Raw genomic sequence first — 20,584 nt, forward strand, 5'->3', positions numbered from 1 at the left:
CAACTGTGCGTTGTGTTCTTTTTTGTTTTATCACTGAATTCTGCCTTTATCAATAACTTTGCAAATATTCTTCACTAAATTCACTGACAGAAACAAACTCAGTGGCATCATTAAAGCACCAGATGTTTCCAGCATGTGTTTCCAATAGCACATGGCTCCAATATCAAAACCCACAACACCATGCACATTGCAGTACTACATTAAGCCCTTATGAACCAAGTGCACATTTTCATTGCATTTCCATATATATCCACCTGAGCTCCCCAGTAAATTGTCTATAAGAAGATCGTCGGCTGCAAACCTTAAATTAGTCTTTTTATATCTACAGTCAAATAATTATTAAAGGAAGAGCTTTCATTGAGACAACTATGTTTAACAGCTTGTATGTATCTGATCTGAAAGATCTGAAATAAAGACTCATACATACATACAGTCACATTACATACTACATTTTACTGACAAGCCCAACACAAATCAAGTCCATACTGTACATAATGTGACATCTATAACACATAGGATTGTTGCTAGATATAACCTTTTGACTAAACACATACAGCCAGATGTTTTATCTGATGGCATTATACTCACTGATAAGAGTGAAATAATGCAGCATTGTCCTTCCTATAATATTTAGCGCAGTTGTTTATGTACTATTTGCTTTATTTAAGAGTGCTTACCTCATTTCCTCTGCCAGGTCAGAGGTGATATTTGTGTTTATTCACCACTCCTGTCATCAGGCTTTTCTTGCAGTTATGTCACAGTCTCTTTTATAAGGTCGGGGTGACTATTCAAACTGTCGGGCTAAGTCACGCTTGTTTAACCTTTGACAACGTGAACCAAAAAACCTGTTAAGTGCAACGAGTCTAACACACCACCACACCAATGAGCAACCATCTTTTTATAATGCCACCACAGGTCCAGTGTGACTCACAGAATGCCACAGACATGCTGTGAGAATTTCCGTTGATACTTTTGGAGGCAAAGTGGAACAGCCAATTCATTCATATCAACCAGAGATTATTTTACCAAATAAAATGTCTCATGTTAATGTTTACTGACCAATAAAGTCCATAGTACAGTCATCATATTACTAGAGACCTTGTCAAGCTGCCAGTCCAAAGCTTGGTTAGATGCTTTGACTCTTGCAAGTGGGAAACTACTGTACATGGCTATTGTGGATCCATAAATCATAAAGCCTCAACCATGAACATCAAGTACAGTAATATCCATCACTAATAAAAATAAAAAATATGCTCAAATTCGTCAGTTTAAAATCAGACAGAATGTGAATCATTAGTATATAATGGTGGTGCTGGTGTTTTTATATTGTCAACAGTAATGGTGGAAAATTGTTGACTGGATATGTCTAATACCAGATTGAATGAACAGTCATAATGTATTTCCAGTGCCAACTGCAAAGTGATCGCTTTCATAGGGATGGGTAAGAGGAACCTCCAGCCTTTACTACTGCTGTAATATGGGTTTTTAGCAACTATATTTCACCCATGTATGGGTTTCTATGCGCTCCAAACTTTTATCACCGAACAAAAAGGGGTGTCACCTTTGAAATATTGGATAGTGAGAAGAGATCAAGCTGAAGACGGATAGCTGAACATAGACGACGAAGAACTGAAAGTAAGTCTTAAGTTTTTTAACGGCAAATTTCCTGTGTCAATCATTTTCATCGAATTAATCTACTGACCAAAAGCAACAACATTTTAAATGTAGCGAAACCCTCATACGGGACGGTTTCAGTCCACAAGTGGTACAAGTCAGGGCAACTGTATGATTATCTAAATGTGGGACAACAGAAAGGCATCATTTGTTGAGAGGGGCCAATATCAGGACTGACAAACAGTACAGACTAGCTCTAGTACATTTTTCAGTTCTATAAATAATTTAATTTATGACACTAGTTTACTGTGAGAAAAGTAAGCACTATAAGTGATTATGTAAGTTTATAAATGTAATCATTTTTTGTAAAAGATTCATAAAGACAATTCCTGGGATTTGTTTACTATAGATAAGTATTAAGCTGTCAAAGCATTTGATTCTGCTGCTGCAGAAATCTGATAACCATTTTAAATACTTTTAAAAAAAATATTTTATAACCTGCAAACATGATGCTATTTTATGCAAAAAAAAAGAAGAAAAAAATGTGGCTTGTATGTTAGCATAGCCTCACTAACCTGGGCCATAACAATAAGAGCCACCAGAATATACTGTATGTACTGCTACAAGAGTGCTGTCTACAAAAGTATCTAAACCCTAAAATGTTTACTTATTTGTGCCATATTACAAGAATGAATGCAGTGAAGTCTGATTTTGATACCCTGTAAAAAAAGAGAAAAATATGAATGGACCTCTTGAGATCATCCTGTAATACTGATATTAAATATCTCAACTGTGTGAACTGTGAATGTGACCTTCCCAACTGGCTCCCTGTGACTAACAAAGGATTGAGCAGGAGACTACGATCAGTTTTCACTACAGAATATGTGAAACATCAAAGCCTTAATATAATACCCTTTTTGCTGGGTTGTAGATGTTCAAGGTCAGATATCCTTTTTCACATTGTTTCTCTTATGGTCCTTAAAATTAAATTAAAGGACCATGTAAAGAAGCCTTATGGCCATAATCTTGATACACATCTTATTATGTTCTAATTAAAATCCTCTCAGCTCTGAAGATGCTAAAAGAATTACTCAACCAACTTTAAGATTATTAAGATGCCCTACACTAACAGTTTTTTAATCATTGCCATCCACTGGTACTTGAACTAAAGGTCTCGTGGGTGGCAGTCAAAGTAGGTCAAAGTCAACTCCAGTTTATTGCCCATATGCTGAGGGCTTGGTTAAAACAAATTACAGTATGTATCTCATATTTACTCTCTGGAGAGGTTTTGCTTTTTAAAATTAGTACCGTAATAATCTAGTAGTAATCAAGTACACAGTCTGTGCTTTTTCACCTTCCAGCATTAAACAAATCTACATGATCGCTCAGGACAAGCAGTTTGAGTTTAAAGTTTACTTTCAGTCTTTTGCTGGTAGTTAACAACTAGGCACCTAACGAGAATCACTGTGCAAAACATAATTTTTAAGAGTTGGTTGCATAAAAGAGATTTACAGATATGTGTAGTGGCTTAACGGTTTGATTCGTCGACAATCTGCTCCTGTCTATGTTTGGATCCTGAGCAGTTAAATTGATGGCACAGCCACTTGACTCCACAGGCAGTTGGGCAGAGTCAGCCACTAGGTGGGATTTCACATTCCCCATTTACAGTGTCCCAGCATGTCTCCAAATGTCTGCATGAGTTACGCAGGAGTCGAGGCATCCTCACTTTGACAGGCTGATGTCATACGGAAACTTTGATGATACATGAGGAGAACCTCCAAGGCAGGGTTTCTCAACCTTTTCTTGCCCACAACCCCATTTTTAGGTCTCCCATGTTCTCGTGACCCCAGCAGTTACAGAATGAGTCGTGTGACTTTGAGTACACTTCCAAATGAATTCTATTAAATATATTATATCAAAATTACTATATTAGAGCTGAAACGGTTAGTTAATTAATCGATTAGTCGATCAACAAAAAATGTATAGGCAACTCTTTTCATAACTGATTACTCATTAGTAATTTCTTAAGCAAAAATGCATAAAAATCACCCGTTCCAGCTTCTCAGCTGTGATAATTCTACACTTTTTTTTAGTCTCCTATTATTGTAAACTCAATGTCTTTGAATATTGGGAAATTGTGATGGGCATTTTTTGCTATTTTCAGACATTTTGTGAACCTAACAATTAATCTATTAACTGAGAAAATAGACAGATTAATTGATAATGATAATAATTGTTAGTTGCAGCTCTATATTATACTGTATATATTTGAAACATATTTTTTCATAAAAACATTTTACATACCAATATACTTATTTCTAATTTAATCAATTCCTTTTTATAAATCATGCCGATTTGAACTCATGTAAATATTTGTTTTATTTATGTTTTTCTGTCTTATCAGTCTAGTATAATTTTCTGTTTCTCCATTTTGTTTAGTTGTTTTGCTGTAAAGCACTCTAACTTTGTTTATAAAAGTGCTGTAAAAAATAAAGTTTATAGTAAGAATATCAAATACTAAGAGATCCTTGTGAATTATGACCCAAAGGTTAATAAATACTGCTCAAGGCCTGTAGGGGGATATAAACGATGCCAAACATATTTGCTACAGTTTAATAAAGCTCGCTTTTCCTTTCCATGATTCTTTTATCAAATCTCTTTAACATTTATTTGAAAGTTATTTGATTCATTTTGGCTTAAATATCTTGCTGGAATCTTTCCGCTTTTCAAAGGCCTTCCATAAATAACCACAAATAAACAAAACCGAGTTGGTCTGATTGTGTTTTTGTTCAATCTGAGTAAAAATGTCCTAAAACTCTGCACTACAATGATGTAGTTGACCATGTAGGACAACATAATGTCAGAAAGTTAGTATCCTTATCTGAAAAATTTGGGAGCATTTGATTGACAATTTTACTAATAATTATAGTTTCTGGACTGTGCAGTGTAAAACCAACAAATCTGGATATCCACAAATTCAAAGAATTACTTGTCTTGAACAGAGCGTACCATACAAAGTTCTGCTGAGTCATATCAACATGGAACTTTTTTCCATTACAGTTCAACGTCAGCCTTGTGAAAACTGTATACAATGAAAATATATGCTTGGTTCTGAATACTGACGAATATGATGAATGCTGATGTAGTTACATACAATTGTGACAGTTTTTCTTTGCGTTTCAGCCACAAAGTGATAAAAACTTTGAGCTGACAAACAATCGACAACGCTGCAATGAGTTCAACAAACCAGGACCCAAAAGCCCCAAAAGGTAAGTTTGGAAAATGTGAGGGACTTTTTTGTGTGTGTTTTGTTTGTTGTACGTGGAAATAGGGAGTGGTTGTTCATTACCATGTTGTATTATTAACGGTTACATACATAAATAAATTTAACATAAATTTTAACCACAAAGTTGTGTATATTTCAGAGAAAGCCTTTAACAAATGTTTAAACAAATATATACAGACATAAATTGACACACAGGCTATACTGTTTATCCAGCTATTTAGAATGAGCTTTTCATTGATTTTCAAAAGATCATTTGACGTCAGAAATACCCCTTCTTTAGTGCTTGAAATGGAGAGAAGTCTATTATGGATATATATAAAGGGGAAAAAAGTGTACCGATGTAATTTTTTACCTCCAAGAAACACTATCCCAGAGTGTCTGAAACCCTTTACACCGATTTTAGAGGCCTAATGTTGGTGGCTTGTGATTTATGAAAGGGATATCAGCTGTTTACAGCCAACAAATTCTTACTGAAGGTGTCCTGAAGTCTACAGGTGTCCAAATCTAACAGTTCTTCCAGGAGTGATTGGTATGCAGAAGCAAACGACTAACTGGCTGTCCTACCAGACATGGATTACATATGAATCAGTGCTTGAGGAACAAGGTTACAAGAATCCTGCCTGCATTCAAATGATAAGTGTGTAAACCAACCCCTTGAGAGATGACAAACACAGTTTGATGAATATTCAATATATGCCCTCTAACTGGAGGAGGGCTGCTGTGGAAAAGTGATGAAGAATGGGTAATCTTAAAGTAACTCACATTGGAAGTAGTGAAATAATAAGCCAGCCCTTGGGTTTACTGTATGTCAGTACAAATAATTTATTTCAGAGGAGGAGGAGGAGGATCTGGTTTCACTTTGAAGTCCACTTTGTAGCTGCATTCTTACATTGTCATGCATCTGTAATTTTTGTGAGCATTATCACCCGCCTTCTTACATGTTTCCATGTGATTTTGTGCAACCACAGTAGATGATGGTGAGGTATAGGTAAGATATGGGGAAGTAGAGGTTTGCTAGCAGAATATATTTCAACTTCCAAAATGCGTGTTTACTATGGCTTGCCATATTTTAACAATAAAATATTTCTATTTCTAGGAAACAAAACAAGTTGTGGATATACCTAGTAAAATGTTTACATTTGAAAATTAGTGATGCACACAGAATGGGCTTTACAAAAGGTATAATATGTAACATTTCCACATTAAAATGTCTAAAAAAGACTAGACCTATGATATATTTTATAATATACATTATCCCAAATGTTTCCAACAATGTCTAAACCCAGAGAAATTCATAATTTTATTCAAGGTAAAGGTGCGTTACATTCGGTCACCTGTCAATGGCGTCATGTCCCCTTTACCCCCTCTAGTTGCTACAACTTCTGGGGAAACACGGAATACGTCAGAGAGTGAGGAAGGAAGTCTGTGAAGATGACTAAACGTGACGTGACTAAAACTTTAATGTTACCTCGTCCGTGAACACGATTTCTGTCTGATTCACGTCAGATAGATTTTCATCAGCAGTGGTGGTTGTTTAACAGTGAAGACAACAGCTCCCGTGATCCCACGCTACTTCACAGCGTCTTCAAACTACATCTTTTGTTATTGTTTTGATGTGAGAGACCCCTAGTGGCAGAATTAACATACTGTGCATTTAAATGTCTCAAAAGGTGTTATGTCACTTGTTAAACCTGGTCAGCTATAAGGACTTATGGTGGAAACCTTGAGAAGCAGTTGTACAAAGTTGTTTAAGTTGTGTCATTGCTGGTATTTGGTCTAAATATATTTTACTAAAAATGGCTCGTTTGTGGCCACTGACTCACCAGATCCTAGAACATCCCTTTGAAAACCAAATTGTAGCCAGTGTTTTCTTATTAAGTTTTGGTATGGTACCTACATAGTTACACACACAGTTTAATGAATGAAGAGTACAATAGTTCCATTTGGCTTAAGACCTGATTTTACTACAATAATTGTGGGACACATTTGATTCTGCACACAGTTGTGCAGTAATTAGTTGTTTGGCCTATCTATATTATGCAGCAGTAAAGGTTCAAGCCCCAGGGTGAATGAAGCAGCTCTGAGTCATTACGAGGTAAAATGCTTGTGCAGAAAAAGGGGTAACAGTTGGAGTTCGTGATTTCAGCAGCTGTTGGATGAACTTAGTGTCGTACTGAGTCATCCCACAGTTGAAATCCGAGAGGGGAAAAAGGCTGACAAAATGTGTCACCCATATCTCTTTTGCTGTCTCAATGCTGTTCCAAGGTCTGGGCTAAAAAAACACAAGAGCTATAGAGCTTTTGACATTGTAGCTCCTCGACTTGTAATAGTCTTAGTCTCAGAGAAGCAAACTTCTCAGAGCATCCTGAAGGACTGTTTTTTAAATGTAAAAAATGTCTAAAATAATGATTATGATATAAAAAATATCAACAAAATCTGTTTGATTGTACATTTGTCCCAAATTCATTGGAATTTATGTTAAAATAAATAAATGACAAAATAACACCAATTTAACTGGTTTTGAGTGATTTTGACATGCATATGTTTGCCTTTAGACAAAAACAGAATAATAATTGAATCCAAAATGCATCTTAATCAGTCATCAATCATCAATTAAAGGTCTTGTCATGTTGTAGCAGCTATAATGGTTGACAAAGAGAAAGGAAATACTGACCTCTTGTGAAATTCTAGCGTTAATGCAACCAAAAGCAAAAGCACTGGGGAAGATGTTCACAAATCTTGGATTTAATTAATGTTAAAAGATAATAATACTGCTTTTAACACTTGAAAAAACAAGGGTTTAAATACTGTGATCACCTTTGAGGTATCTGGCAAGAAAAATTCTGCAGCTCAACTTGTTAAAATATTTGTAACCATATCCAATCCCACGGTTTTGCTCAGGCATGTTTTAACAGTGTGAATAATGTATGTAACTGCTGACACACAAAGCATTTAAAAAATGTGTGTTTCCTGTTTCTTTTGTCTATGTTTGCTTTAACAACCTCACACAGCTGAATTTGACTGTTATTTTCTGGTCTTAACAGTGGCTATCAAGAAAAGGTCCAGAGTCCCTGGGGTTATGATCACTCAGTATGTTGAGCAACTCCCTACAGGAAAGTCAACACCTGACTTAACCCGGAAGCCAATGGCTATAACTGTTCAAGAGGGTAAATAACAAACCCACAAAGTAAAACTGTGATTATAAAAACACTATCAACTGTATCCCTGTTGTATGGCTCACTGTATTTTGATTTTTCAGGTAAAAAAGGGATTTTCAAAGCTATGGTTAGTGGTGAGCCAGCACCAACTGTAACATGGGGGCGTAATAAGGGCAAGGTTGATGACCCAGAAAAGTACAAGACCAGATTTGATGAAAGAGCTCAAGAGCACATTCTTGAAGTGAGAAAAAAGCATTTAAATGAAATGCTCCACATCTTGTAAAACACGTACTAATATATGTACGCTTCTGTACAATGCAATGTAACTATGACAATATTGCTTTGTCAGATACTCAGTGTAAAACCAGATCAAGCTGACACCTACAAATGCTTTGTCACCAATGAGTATGGACAGGCTGTCTGCACTGCAACTCTCAGTGTTATTGAAGGTAAAAGACAGATTATTACCACGCAACATGCTCATTATAAATCAATCAAATTAGAGTATAATATACTGTAGCTTGGACTATTCACTTATGATTTCTTGTTTTGCTACTGTTTTTGTTTTTTTCCAGTTGGTTTCAAGAAGAAAGGCCAGGCAGGTATGACATTTACCACAGAACTATGATGGAGCTTAAATTTCCTCTTTCTAGCATCCATTAATTCATAGATTTATTTTCTAGGATTACAGAGATTTTATGATTGTGTTTTTTTTCTTGAATTTGGATCTCAGCAGCAATTACAACAATGTGTGTTGAACATGGTCATAAAATACTGAGACCTATGCTGTAATTTAAAAAAAGACCCAATGAATTGTTAAAGATGTACAAATCAGTCTGATTGTTTTGTTTGTTTTTCCAATTTACATCTCATATTCTTTCAGCAAATGGACAAGCGCCACAGGATTTCAGATCGATGCTTAAGAAAACGTAAGTTTAAGTCCAAATCAGTATTTATTTTTTATTTTTTATATGTACTGCTGTGAACCCCTCCAAAACATATTACGCTGTTCCTCTCTTTTCAGTGTTGTTGTCACCAGAAAAAAACAACTCCCACCAAGAAAGGAGGGAGAAATTGATCCAAAGCTCTGGGAGCTGCTTCTCAGTGCACCAAAGAAGGACTATGAAAAAATCTGTTTGGACTTTGGCGTTACTGACTTTCGCTGGATGCTGAAGAGACTCAAACAGATGAAAAAGGAAAGGGAAGATGAGCAGGCAAAGGTAGGGTACTATATGCAGTTTGTAACAGCTGCACAAGAATTCTGGATCATGTATTTTGAACCTGCAAAATGTTGATGAGGTTTTAACCAAGAAAATTGATTTCTAAGTATTTTTTAGAGTTTAGATTTTTTTCCTTCCTGTGCAAGAAGTCTAGTTTTGCCTGAGGCTAACCGAGCCTAGTGCACCTTAACAAGTACACATCCATGCTCTGTTCAATGGCACTTAAGTTAAAAATGTCTGATGTTCAGAGCAAAATCTACAGATACACAGGACTTTTTTTTATCTCTTTTGTAGGTTGTAGAGAAACTGGAAAATGTGAAACAAATAGAAGTAAAACCCAATGGAAAAGCTGAATTTAGCCTCGACATGAAATTATGGGATCCCAACAGTGCGATTAACTTATACAAGGTGAGTTGATATGTATTCCAAGATAAACTATTTAAAACCGATCAACACTCAAATAAGAAAAAAAATAAATAAATCAAAAAACCTAATCTAACTACTTTTCTCTAAAAAGGATGGGACAATGGTTCCATATGGTGATGATGAAAATTCAAAGCATAGCCTTAAGAAAACAGGCACAAAGTATGTTTTCAGCATCAAAGATCCTCAGCCAGAAGATTCTGGATTTTACCAGGTTGATGTTGAAGAGGCAAATGTCCTTACAACTGACTTTCAAGGTAATGTCTAACTGTTGCAACTGTAATAAAACAGGGCGATTGTATTGGCAGTTGGCGAGACAATTCAAGCCACATTTGGGAATGAGAAGTCAGTCAGTTAATCCACACCCACCCTTCCTCCTCTCTCAGTGCCTGCTGTGGAGTTCATAGCCAAGATTAAGGATGTGAAGGCTGTTGAAAGTGAGGACGCCATCTTTCAATGTGTCTTGTCAACACCCCTCAACAGAATTACCTGGTCAAAACAGGACTCATCACTTGAACATGGTGGCAAATATGAGATCACTGTCTCAGAGGACAAACTAATTCACACATTGAGAGTTAAAGACTGTGAAATGGCAGATAATGGAGCATATTATGCGATTGCTGGGATAACTTCCAGCAGTGCCTCTCTCACAGTGGAAGGTGGGACATATTTTCTTTTTTCATATTGATATATACATTAATAAATAAAATATTAATCTAAGCTTGATAGTGTGATACCTAAACACTCCTTGAATATTTGCTTTTCAAAAAATGAATTATTCTCCCTACTTGTTTGTGTTTACTGCAATTCAGCTGATCCAAATGGTAAAGGCTGTAAGGGCTCCAAAACTGGGGATCAAGATGACCTGACTAAGCTTGCATTGGAACAGCAGGCCAAGCTACAAAAAGAGAAAGACGACTTGGAGGCAGCCAGACGAGCACAGGCTGAAAAGGATGCTGCACTGGGGGATGGAGGAGATGGTTCTGGTGATGGGTCTGGTGGCAAGACTGATGGAAACAAGACTGATGGAAACAAGACTGATGGAAAAAAGGGTGACGGAGAAGACAAGAATAAGAACCTCCTGACAGATGGAGATGATGAAAATAAAAAGGATCATACAGATGATAAGAAAAAGAAGCGATTACGAACTGGCCCTTTGGTTCCCAACACCGTTATAGGTAAAATCCTTGCATTGTGTGAAGACTGAATAATGTGTCACTGCATTGCAGAGATAAAATAATGTCATAGTTTTAGTTTCAGTTCTCATATGTCTCTTCTACTGCATACTGTATATTGTCAGCTTTGCTATCTGGGCCCGTATTTATCAAATGTCTCAGAATTACTCCTACGTGGACGTTTGACTAGAAATAAGGTTGGCCCCAATCTAGAGTAAAATGTGAGAGATAGTTACAGTAGGATGATTTCTACTTTCAACAAAGTGGGAAAAGGAAGATAAAATGTATAGACTAAGGTGTGTATTAACATTTTTAGTTCCAAGATAATTTAGGCCTATAAATTACAAGAAACTTCTTTAAACTGTTCTTTGTGGAGTTGGCACAGGTCATATATGTGTGGATGGACAAAATTGATCACAAATAGCCACCTGATGAAAAAATCTGGTGAAAATTGGATTACATTCAGAAAGTTAAAAATGTTTACTATGCTTAAAATAGGTCTGACCATTTTGGGCTGAACTTCAGGAGTCAGTAATCATGTGGCTTTTAAATTATGGATTGTAAATGGGTAAGGGTAATTTTTCAATACCACATAACTCACTATAATTAGAAGTTCAGTGAGTGTAACCATCATCAGACAAACTATTAAATGTAGAAAAACAAAGACAAACAACAAAAAAAAATTAATGGCCACTTAAGTACAATTTTTATGGCCTTTGTAAAATTATTGTAAATGTTTAGGGGAAAAACTGTTTAATTGAATTATGATAAAGGATTTTAATGATATACTTCATGATACATTTTCTGCAGCCCTGCATGTTGACCAGTAGAGAGAGACATACTGTAAACAAGAAAACAAACAGTGGTGAAGCTGGACAGGAGCAGGGATGTTCTGGTCATTGCTATCCTTGATTTGCTTATGCCAAAAAATAGAAAACTGCTTGCTCATGTGCTTTCTGCATTTGTCTGCGCTGTTTACTCGACACTTTTTATTTGTATGGAACTGAACACTAAAATGGTACATTTAGTCTGGTTGGAGGCACACATTATACTCATCCCATTGGTATTGCTGCTATTTAAAATGTTTGGTGAAGTTTGTCAGGTCTAGCTTAATATAGCCCATTCCAGCTGTCTTCACTTGAGCAAATAATATATTTGTTTTTTATGCTACATGGTAATTATATGACATTTTCACTGCAAACTGTACTAACATCAACAAGGGGAAACACCTTAAAAACACTAAATGCCCCCTCTGTAGCCATTCATACCTCACAACCACTACCTTTTGTAAATTCTAATATAACATATTTACCAGAGGTTACATATGACAAAATACAATACACACTACGCCATTTTGATTATTTCTAAATGTTCACTTTGTTCTTACTGTTGCAGATCGAGGTGTTCAGTTTGTCAGTGGGCTGTCAGATACTGTTGCTAATACTGGTGAACGGGCAGAGCTGTCTTGCAAACTAAGCAGTGAGACCTCTGAGGGACATTGGTATAAAAATGGGAAGCTGGTAAGTCAACTATTCCAGGAGAATTACGTACTGCTGCCATGCTTATCGCTGTTCCCTAACTTGTTAAACCATAAAGGTCAACTGTAGTCCAAAATATTATATAGTACATTGCATACCTTCATTTATCAAAATGTTTGTCTTATGAACATTGAATCTTTTCATCTGACAAGCTAACCAATGAGGATGGGGTAACAATTATCAAAGATGGAGCATGTCACAGGCTGATAATTGATTGCTGTAAAAAAGATGATGCAGCTGTGTACCGCTTTGAAGCTGAAGGCCGTAAATCAGAAGCAACACTTAATATTCAAGGTTAGAATAAAAACTAATAACATGGTTTGGTATCAAATGATAAATTATCCCCTGGTTTAAAAAGGTTTAGGTTTTTGACAAAAACTTTTTTTTCCTCTAACATTGAAGACCCACCAAAAATCGATGCTGAAGCGCTAGGAAAATTCACAAAGCCAGTCATTATAAAGGCAGGTGAAAATGCCGAATGGAAGCTGCCATTCTCAGGTGGGGCACCTATGAATATACAGTGGTACAAGGATGATGAAGAGCTTTTGCCTGCCCTCAATGTGAAGATTGAAACATCAGCTACTGAGAGCAGACTACGCCTTGCTAAGTGCCAAAGGAAAGACGGTGGAGAGGTCAAAATAAAAATAAAAAATCAATTTGGTACAACAGAAGCTATTTCCAAACTTATTGTACTAGGTGAGTTGACAATAGGAGACTTAAAGTTTGCCATGTATTACAGATTGTACTGTATGTAAAGAGATAAATGCTTTTTGCTGTTAGTATGATTTATTTTCATTTTCGTCAACAGACAAACCCACACGACCACAAGGACCTGTGGACATTATGGAAAGTGCTGTAACATCTGTTGAGTTCAAATGGAAACCGCCAAAAGATAATGGTGGATGCCCGGTCACAAATTATATCATAGAACGCCAACAAGTAGGGCGCAATAAGTGGTCAAATCTCGGTGAGATCCCTGGCAGCAACCCAAGTTACAAAGATTCAGATGTGGACCCTGGAAGGAGATACTGCTACCGGATCAGAGCCAAGAACGCAGAAGGCATCAGTGATTACCTGCAGACAGAGGACATACCAGCTGGTGTATTACGTAAGTCTTTGGCTGGAGCCTAATTTAGGCTTTGTAGGATGAGGCTATTTTTGCTCTTGTCTGATGAAAACCTGTTAACTTCTTGGGAAGCACGTAGATTAATCACCGAGTGAAACAAACAAACAAAAGATTACACACATTTGGCATGTGGCCATTAAATATTTAAAAGAAACCATGAGGCAATTCAGTCAGTATTACTCCAACAGAACAACATATGTGCTGTGTGATGGAGTATTAGTCTAGATTATCATTTTTGATTCTTCCACTAAGAGTCTCCAAAATTAGAAATTTTTCAAATAATACACGCAGGGGATTTAATCACTTCTACTTAGCCTGATAACCAACTTTTCCACAATGTATCACAGAAATATTTTTGCATTAAAGCATGGTGTACAGGAGTTGTGTGACATGTTTCAATTAATAAAAAGAACATTAGAGCAACATAACATAACATGGAATAGATAGAATGTCATGTTTCCCCCACAGGTTATCCTGGACCCCCGACAGCACCTAAAGTGCTCAGTGCCTTTAAAGCCTGCATCAATCTGGCATGGTGTCCTCCATGTGACACTGGAGGAACCAAAATAGTGGGATACAATTTGGAAAAGAACAAGAAAGGCACTAATTACTGGAGCCTCGTAAACCAAGGAGGGCCTATTACAGGTATCCAACTCATGACAAACTGCAGGAATCCACCGTGATTGGCTACAGTGTGAAAATAAACGCCTGCTATCCGCCTACATCAATGAACATTTCTAGTGATATGATATATGTTTCTTCCTTTTTCCACAGACACAAAGTATGCAGTGAAAGATGTTTTTGAAGGGGCAGCATATGAATTTAGGGTGTCTGCTATCAACCTATCTGGTGCTGGAGATCCTAGTATTCCATGTGACACAGTAATCGCAAGAGATCCAATGAGTAAGCCAGTCCCACTGAATTCTTATATTCTACTGCAGTTGTCTTCACTGAAAAATTATGCAAGTCAGGCTTTATGTTGAACCAAGATGTTCAATATAATGCTGTCTGTAGCTCTTTATGTAATATAAAATCACAGCAATGCTGAGCTAATAACATCCCATTGCTATAATTTCAGAACCCCCGGGCAAAGTCACAGACCTGAAATTAACATCCTCCAATTACACAACATTTTCACTGGCTTGGACTAAACCTAAAGAAATGAAAGGAGTAGAGGATGAAGCCGAAGGGTACTACGTGGAGATCAGACCAATAGAAAGCCTTGAATGGACCCGCTGTAATGCCATCCCAATTACTCTAACTTCCTACACTGTAATTGGTTTGAAGGCAATGGCCACATACTGGGTGAGAGTAATTGCCACCAATTATGGAGGTGATGGAGAACCTCAGGGCTTTGACAATTACATCATTGCCATGCCTCCTCCTGGTGAGAACATTTGAAATTCAACTCAACAACTTGACAGTTGCTTAAAGTTTAATCATAATAGTTTTCTCTAGTATTATTTAAAAATATTGCATAGCTCTGCAACAAGAAAATGTAGCCTACATAACAGCTTTCCTTTAATTTTTTTTATAGTGCTTACAATGTTTTGTTTAATATCCATAGATATTGGCGTTAAAGACCACTGTAGTAGAGGCACAGTGACTTGTTTTTGTTGTTTTTACCCAAAGGAGTTTCATGCCTGTTTCATAACCTGTGGTTCAATTATTAGCAACACTGTGGGATGGAAATACTGTAGGTTCCAGAGATCGCACGCAACGTGGTATTTTGAAAAGCTGGTGTACCCACAAAACAATGGATTACAATAAACAAAGGATCGGAAATGGAGCTGGATTTATACAGATAGTGATCAATTATTAAAAATGTCGGGGTGCCTCGGTAGCTCACATGGTAGAGCGTGCACCACTTATCAAGGCTAAAGTAGCAGTGGCCCGGGCCCTTTCTTGCATATCATCCCCTGTCTATCACTATCAAAAAAAGCTTTAAAAAAATTCTACATTTTTAAAAATGTTTTATCCCAAAATTGTATATCTCTTATCTAGGTCTACAGGAATAGAAAATAAACAAAGGCAATGATTTCTTAGACAGTATTAAAAAATGCAAAGAATGAAAATATTATTTTAAACTACCAGACAGTTTGTATAAATGCAAGAATCTAAATATTTTATTCTAAATTTTACCTTCACAGTGAGGCCAAAGTTTAAAGATCGCAACATGAAGACCTTTGTGGTGGTAAGATCTGGAAACACAGTCCGTCTGAACATCAGCTTTGAGGTATTGTGCCAGAAGTTTTTCTCCTAATGGGTTAATTTGAGAATGTTTTTTATTGTGTGAGCCTTTAAGCTGACATTATCAGAATTTTTAATTAACAAATTAATCTGATATTTTTCTTATTGTCTACAGGCCTCCCCCCTGCCAGAAATCTCCTGGCTAAAGGACAGTATTCCAGTGCCCAAACATGTAACAATTACCAACTCTGATAAAGGCTCTCAACTGTTAATCCCCACATCTGAACGATCTGACAACGGCATCTACACCATTACTGTTAAGAACATTGTCGGCCAGGAGAGCTTCAATGTTGAAATCAGAGTTACAGGTGAATCTCAGTGTGCCTGGCCATCAACTACTACTTTTCATGGCCTGGTATATAAAACATATTACAAACAGTTCGGTTACAGAGACTGAACGCATACTCTTTGCTGGCCTCATTAGATGTTCCTTCCCAGCTATTTAGCACACGAAACACTTGACCCAACAAATTCCATCAAAGAGAAACTGAGCTGGATACAGATAATGTATATAGGAAGTACTATATGTTGGATAGAAAGATAGATAGACACTTTTGTAACTCAGACCTCACTATTTTTGCGTACTAAACAATAAGGTCTTTTTCAGGCAAGGAGATAGAGTAATTTGAATTGGAATATGAATGGTAATTAAACAGGATTAGTGTGAATTTATAATTATTCATTGTTTCACATAGAGAGTTATTAATAACAAGTACAAGGGAGATTAATGAGAATTTATACAGGACATAAACTTCATTCTAACACTCTTGAATCCTATTACAAACATATACAAAGCAGAAAAAATGTATCGACAAACAGCTACTAAGAGAAAGGAGGGTGATGGATAAACACAGCAGAGATACATTGTCTACACACAATGAAGATAATGTGTGATGAAATAATCTCAACTCAATGTCCACTTACTAACTTTTTCTGAGCTTTTAACAGCATCTCACAGTCTCAGTACCAATCTCTGTCATCATCAGACCCCCATATGCCATATGGTAACCCCTGTCTCAGGCTAAAGATGGTCTTAAGCATTGAATGAGAAAGGTTTCACTAATGAAGACCATGAGTTGTGGTTAAAAGCGCTAAAAAAAAGCTAGAAAGTGGAACCTGACTTGAGATTATTTTGCTAAAATAGTGATTTCAAGGTTGAAATTAACTTCAATGCTCAAATAAAGATACTGGCTTCTGGATTAGATTTCCTCTGTTTTATACTTGAAACAAAACCTACTAAACCAAATGACATCTTAATATATTTGTGAATATACTCCATTGCAGCAGTCCGTTGTTCTCTAAACTTTTTGACACTGGCTTTATCAAATCCCCAGCTGATGGTTTCCAGCATTTTTTTTCACTGTGCTACACTAACTGGTGTTGTTGGCAGCAGTTATCAGTCTACTATCAGTGTTACTGGGTTAAAGATAATTTGAAGTAACCTATAGTATCCAGTGCCAACATTAGGTGAAAGAGTTCAATTTTCTGCTAAGTAAGCCTCTCTAACATAACACCGTTTTTGTTATCAAACTAACCCTGTAATATCAGTAATCTGTATCTCTGTGCCTCTAAATCTGGTTCTAGATGACCCCAAGCCTCCAGGTCCAGTGGAGCTGGATCAGAACATCCCAGGAACAGTGACTCTCTCCTGGACTCCTTCTCCAGATGAGAAGAGGGATGACAGACTACACTACATGGTATCCAAGCGGGACTCCTTCAAACGCACTTGGAGGATAGTGGCAGACAACCTCTTCAACAATAAGTTCACAGTTGTCAACATTTTGCCTGGGCGGGAGTATTACTTCAGGGTATTTGCTAAAAATGACATGGGTCTTTCATCACCTTCTGAAACCCCTGTGTTTGAAACCAAAAAGGAAAAAGGTTTGTGCCTCCAGTTAAAACACAAAGACATCTAAATCAATTCTTACTACGTTACACAACTCAAACAAACACAAACCAGATCTCAGGGCTGTTTAACTCTAGTTACCCCTAAATACTCAACTTGGGAAGACTGTCTTCCACTACTTTGCAACTTGTCTCATCCCACTGGCCACTTTTAAACTTTTAACTTCAAATCTATTTAGTGATGTCTGTGATTGCATGGAGTTACATTTCGGGGAACAGCGGCTAGCATGGACGTAATGTCAGGATTTTGACTCTCAATAGACTTGTTATCGATTCTATGTTAAGTTAGGGAAAATTGTCTTACAAGGCCACTAGTACAAAATTAGTACTTAACTATTATAATTCTGTGAAACCCTAAACTTTATGCATGTCGTTGTGTTTCAGGAAAAATCAAAATAAACATGCCAGAGACAAAACCCTTTGACTTCCAGACACCTCCATCATTTATCGTTCCCCTGAAGAGGCGTACAGCTCCACAGGGTTACGAGTGCTACATGAGCTGTGCAGTAAAGGGTGATCCAGCTCCACGTGTGACATGGTACCGCAACAATATCAGCCTGAACACAAACACCAAATACCACATCACCAATGTATGTGGAGTCTGCTCCATGCTCATACTAAGGGTGGAACCCAAAGACAACGGGGAATACAAAGTTGTCATTGAGAACAAACTGGGAACAGCAGAGTCCTCAATGACGCTGAATGTCAGAGGTATTAACACTGGTACAAGGTTTAAGAATCATACATTTTTACATAAAGTATGCAGATAAAACAAACTCAGAATATCAATATGTTTCTTTACAGAGTGAAGAAGAGCTGCAGCTGCTGGACAGAAGCTGAACCAACAGATCCATCAATGTGTTTTAAATCAATTATGTAAAATTTAGTGATGACATATATTCATTTTAAGTTACTCCATTTCACACTAGTGTGATGCACCACTACTACTAAACACTTTCCAACAACTTTAGAAAGCTCCAGAAAACATGAATTGTGTCTTTTGGGAAAATGTTATATGATGTACTATTAAATTTTGGAGACATTTCATCATCCTGCTTCTATTTACTTAAGATGTGGTCAAATAAACTGCAAAATGGCACATGTTTTTTCTCTCTCCATTTTTTGAGTTCCACTGTATTCAATGATTTAAAATTATAAGAAACAATCTAACTTAAAAACACTTGTATCACTTGTATTATTTATTTACATAGCCCTTTAACAGAGTTACAGTCACTAAACACTAGTAGCACTATGGGGCAATGTTTTCATCAGCGGATCCCTGTTTTCTCATGCATGAGTACACACATGCACCACACAAGCACTTTCAGTAGTTAAATGTTGTTGCACTAGATTAAGTCCAGGACATTGTAAATTCCTGTAAAGTCTTACATGATTAGACAGAGACTGCACTGCGTGATCTTGATGTCTGTATGTTCTGTTCACATGTCTATATAAGTTATTGTCTATGTCATGCTTTTGTTGTGTCACATTTCACCATTAAAAAACAAAAAGGCAAAGACTTTTACTTTGAAGGGTAAAGATTGACAGCACCCTGTTATATTCCCTTTTATTTTTCCAAAGGGTTTTAATATATTTTGATTGGAGTAGCCTAAATGGGATACATTTTCATGTAGAAATCAGACAGCTTTTTACAAAAGGGAATGTTTTGTGTTTTAAATGAAAGTTTAACGATTGTCTTTCAAACGTTACATGTGGGACTTACAGCTTTACCTAGTGTTTATTATGCAAGAGAGACCCTGTGAATACTTTGTTTCTCTCATACAATAGACTGGGGTTGCTATACAAAAACAGAGCTGTTGCCATTGTTGGTGCCATGCATTAAATTGCTAAAAGACAGTCCTGGAAATGTGGTTCTTGCCTTCTACACAACAGTCAGATCCACTACACACGAAGGCAACATGATACACATTTCTGCTAGTGGTTTCTCGTTTTTCCACTGATAGATGTTGGTGGCCGTGACACACTGAGAAATTTACAGATTGTGTACAACTGGTTTGAAAATGACAAAATCTGATTCTGCAGGCAGCTAAACGTGAGTGAGTAAGTTTGAGAGTAAGTTACAACCTACAACCCTGCAACCCTACAACCATGAGGTGCTTGGCACGAGAAGTGGTACCAGAAGTACAGGGCTGCCAACTCTCAGGCATTGACTGTGAGACTCACACAATTGACACCTTTCAGACGCTCTAATGCCACACGTCCATATTCTCACACAGCGAAAAACAAATTTACAACTGATAATGTTGCGGTGCGACTTCAACTCCGGCTGATGAGCGTATGCCGAGATAGTAATTAAGTGAATGCAGTCTTGCGCTGTGAGTCGTGGACAGTTTGTGACTAGTGGTAACATTACTGGTAGAGTTTTGCAATAAAGAAAATGAAGCGTCGCCAACGCCAAGCTTGATGAATTGATCTCTGTCTGTCATTGATTAATTGATGTCTTTACCATCTTAAAATGTAAAAGTTAAGTATGGATACATGAAGGTAAGACGGATTATGTTCCTATATAATGCATTAAATTTAAGACAAGGAGATGGTGGCTACACAATGTTTTTTCATTTTTATATTTTTAAAAAAGGGAGTAAAAAAAGGCACTATTTTGAGTTACAGTGAGATGGTATAATCATAATATACTCCTTGTAATAAAGAGTACTAGATACTGGACTTGAACATAAACAAAAGCTAACACATTCATTTACAGTGATCTTGATAAAACTATTAGTGTGTGACTTATTAAAATATATTTTATATTTTGATACATTTCTTATATGTTGTGATTGATACCAGTCCTATTCTTCAAAGTATAGCTTATATCCCTAATTGAATACCACAGCATGTGATGTTCAGTAGAGTTCTGGGTTAAACATG

At 36.8% G+C, this 20,584-nt stretch overlaps 1 protein-coding gene across 1 annotated transcript; it reads left to right on the top strand.

The window, feature by feature from the left end:
* The first annotated feature begins 4,846 nt into the window (after positions 1-4,846).
* LOC122887511 (immunoglobulin-like and fibronectin type III domain-containing protein 1) lies at positions 4,847-18,765 on the top strand. Its single transcript, XM_044220808.1, has 23 exons — positions 4,847-4,883; positions 7,912-8,067; positions 8,160-8,299; positions 8,408-8,507; positions 8,634-8,660; positions 8,942-8,987; positions 9,083-9,278; positions 9,573-9,686; positions 9,796-9,958; positions 10,088-10,360; positions 10,514-10,879; positions 12,272-12,396; positions 12,567-12,708; positions 12,817-13,110; positions 13,223-13,522; positions 14,009-14,185; positions 14,315-14,443; positions 14,619-14,927; positions 15,691-15,776; positions 15,906-16,098; positions 17,375-17,671; positions 18,080-18,406; positions 18,500-18,765. The coding sequence occupies exons 1-23, from the start codon at positions 4,847-4,849 to the stop codon at positions 18,502-18,504; spliced, it is 4,002 nt and encodes a 1,333-aa protein (XP_044076743.1). The 3' UTR covers positions 18,505-18,765.
* Positions 18,766-20,584: the final 1,819 nt, after the last annotated feature.

The sequence above is a fragment of the Siniperca chuatsi genome, linkage group LG2, assembly GCF_020085105.1.
Source record: "Siniperca chuatsi isolate FFG_IHB_CAS linkage group LG2, ASM2008510v1, whole genome shotgun sequence".
Taxonomy (NCBI): domain Eukaryota; kingdom Metazoa; phylum Chordata; class Actinopteri; order Centrarchiformes; family Sinipercidae; genus Siniperca; species Siniperca chuatsi.

What these genes read in the sequence shown, in the direction of transcription:
- LOC122887511 (XM_044220808.1), top strand. Translation starts at nt 4,847, where the DNA reads ATGAGTTCAACAAACCAGGACCCAAAAGCCCCAAAAG. An exon ending in CCTTACAACTGACTTTCAAG is followed by an intron (nt 9,959 to 10,087) that starts GTAATGTCTAAC and finishes CTCCTCTCTCAG; the next exon opens with TGCCTGCTGTGGAGTTCATA. An exon ending in AGCAACACTTAATATTCAAG is followed by an intron (nt 12,709 to 12,816) that starts GTTAGAATAAAA and finishes CTAACATTGAAG; the next exon opens with ACCCACCAAAAATCGATGCT.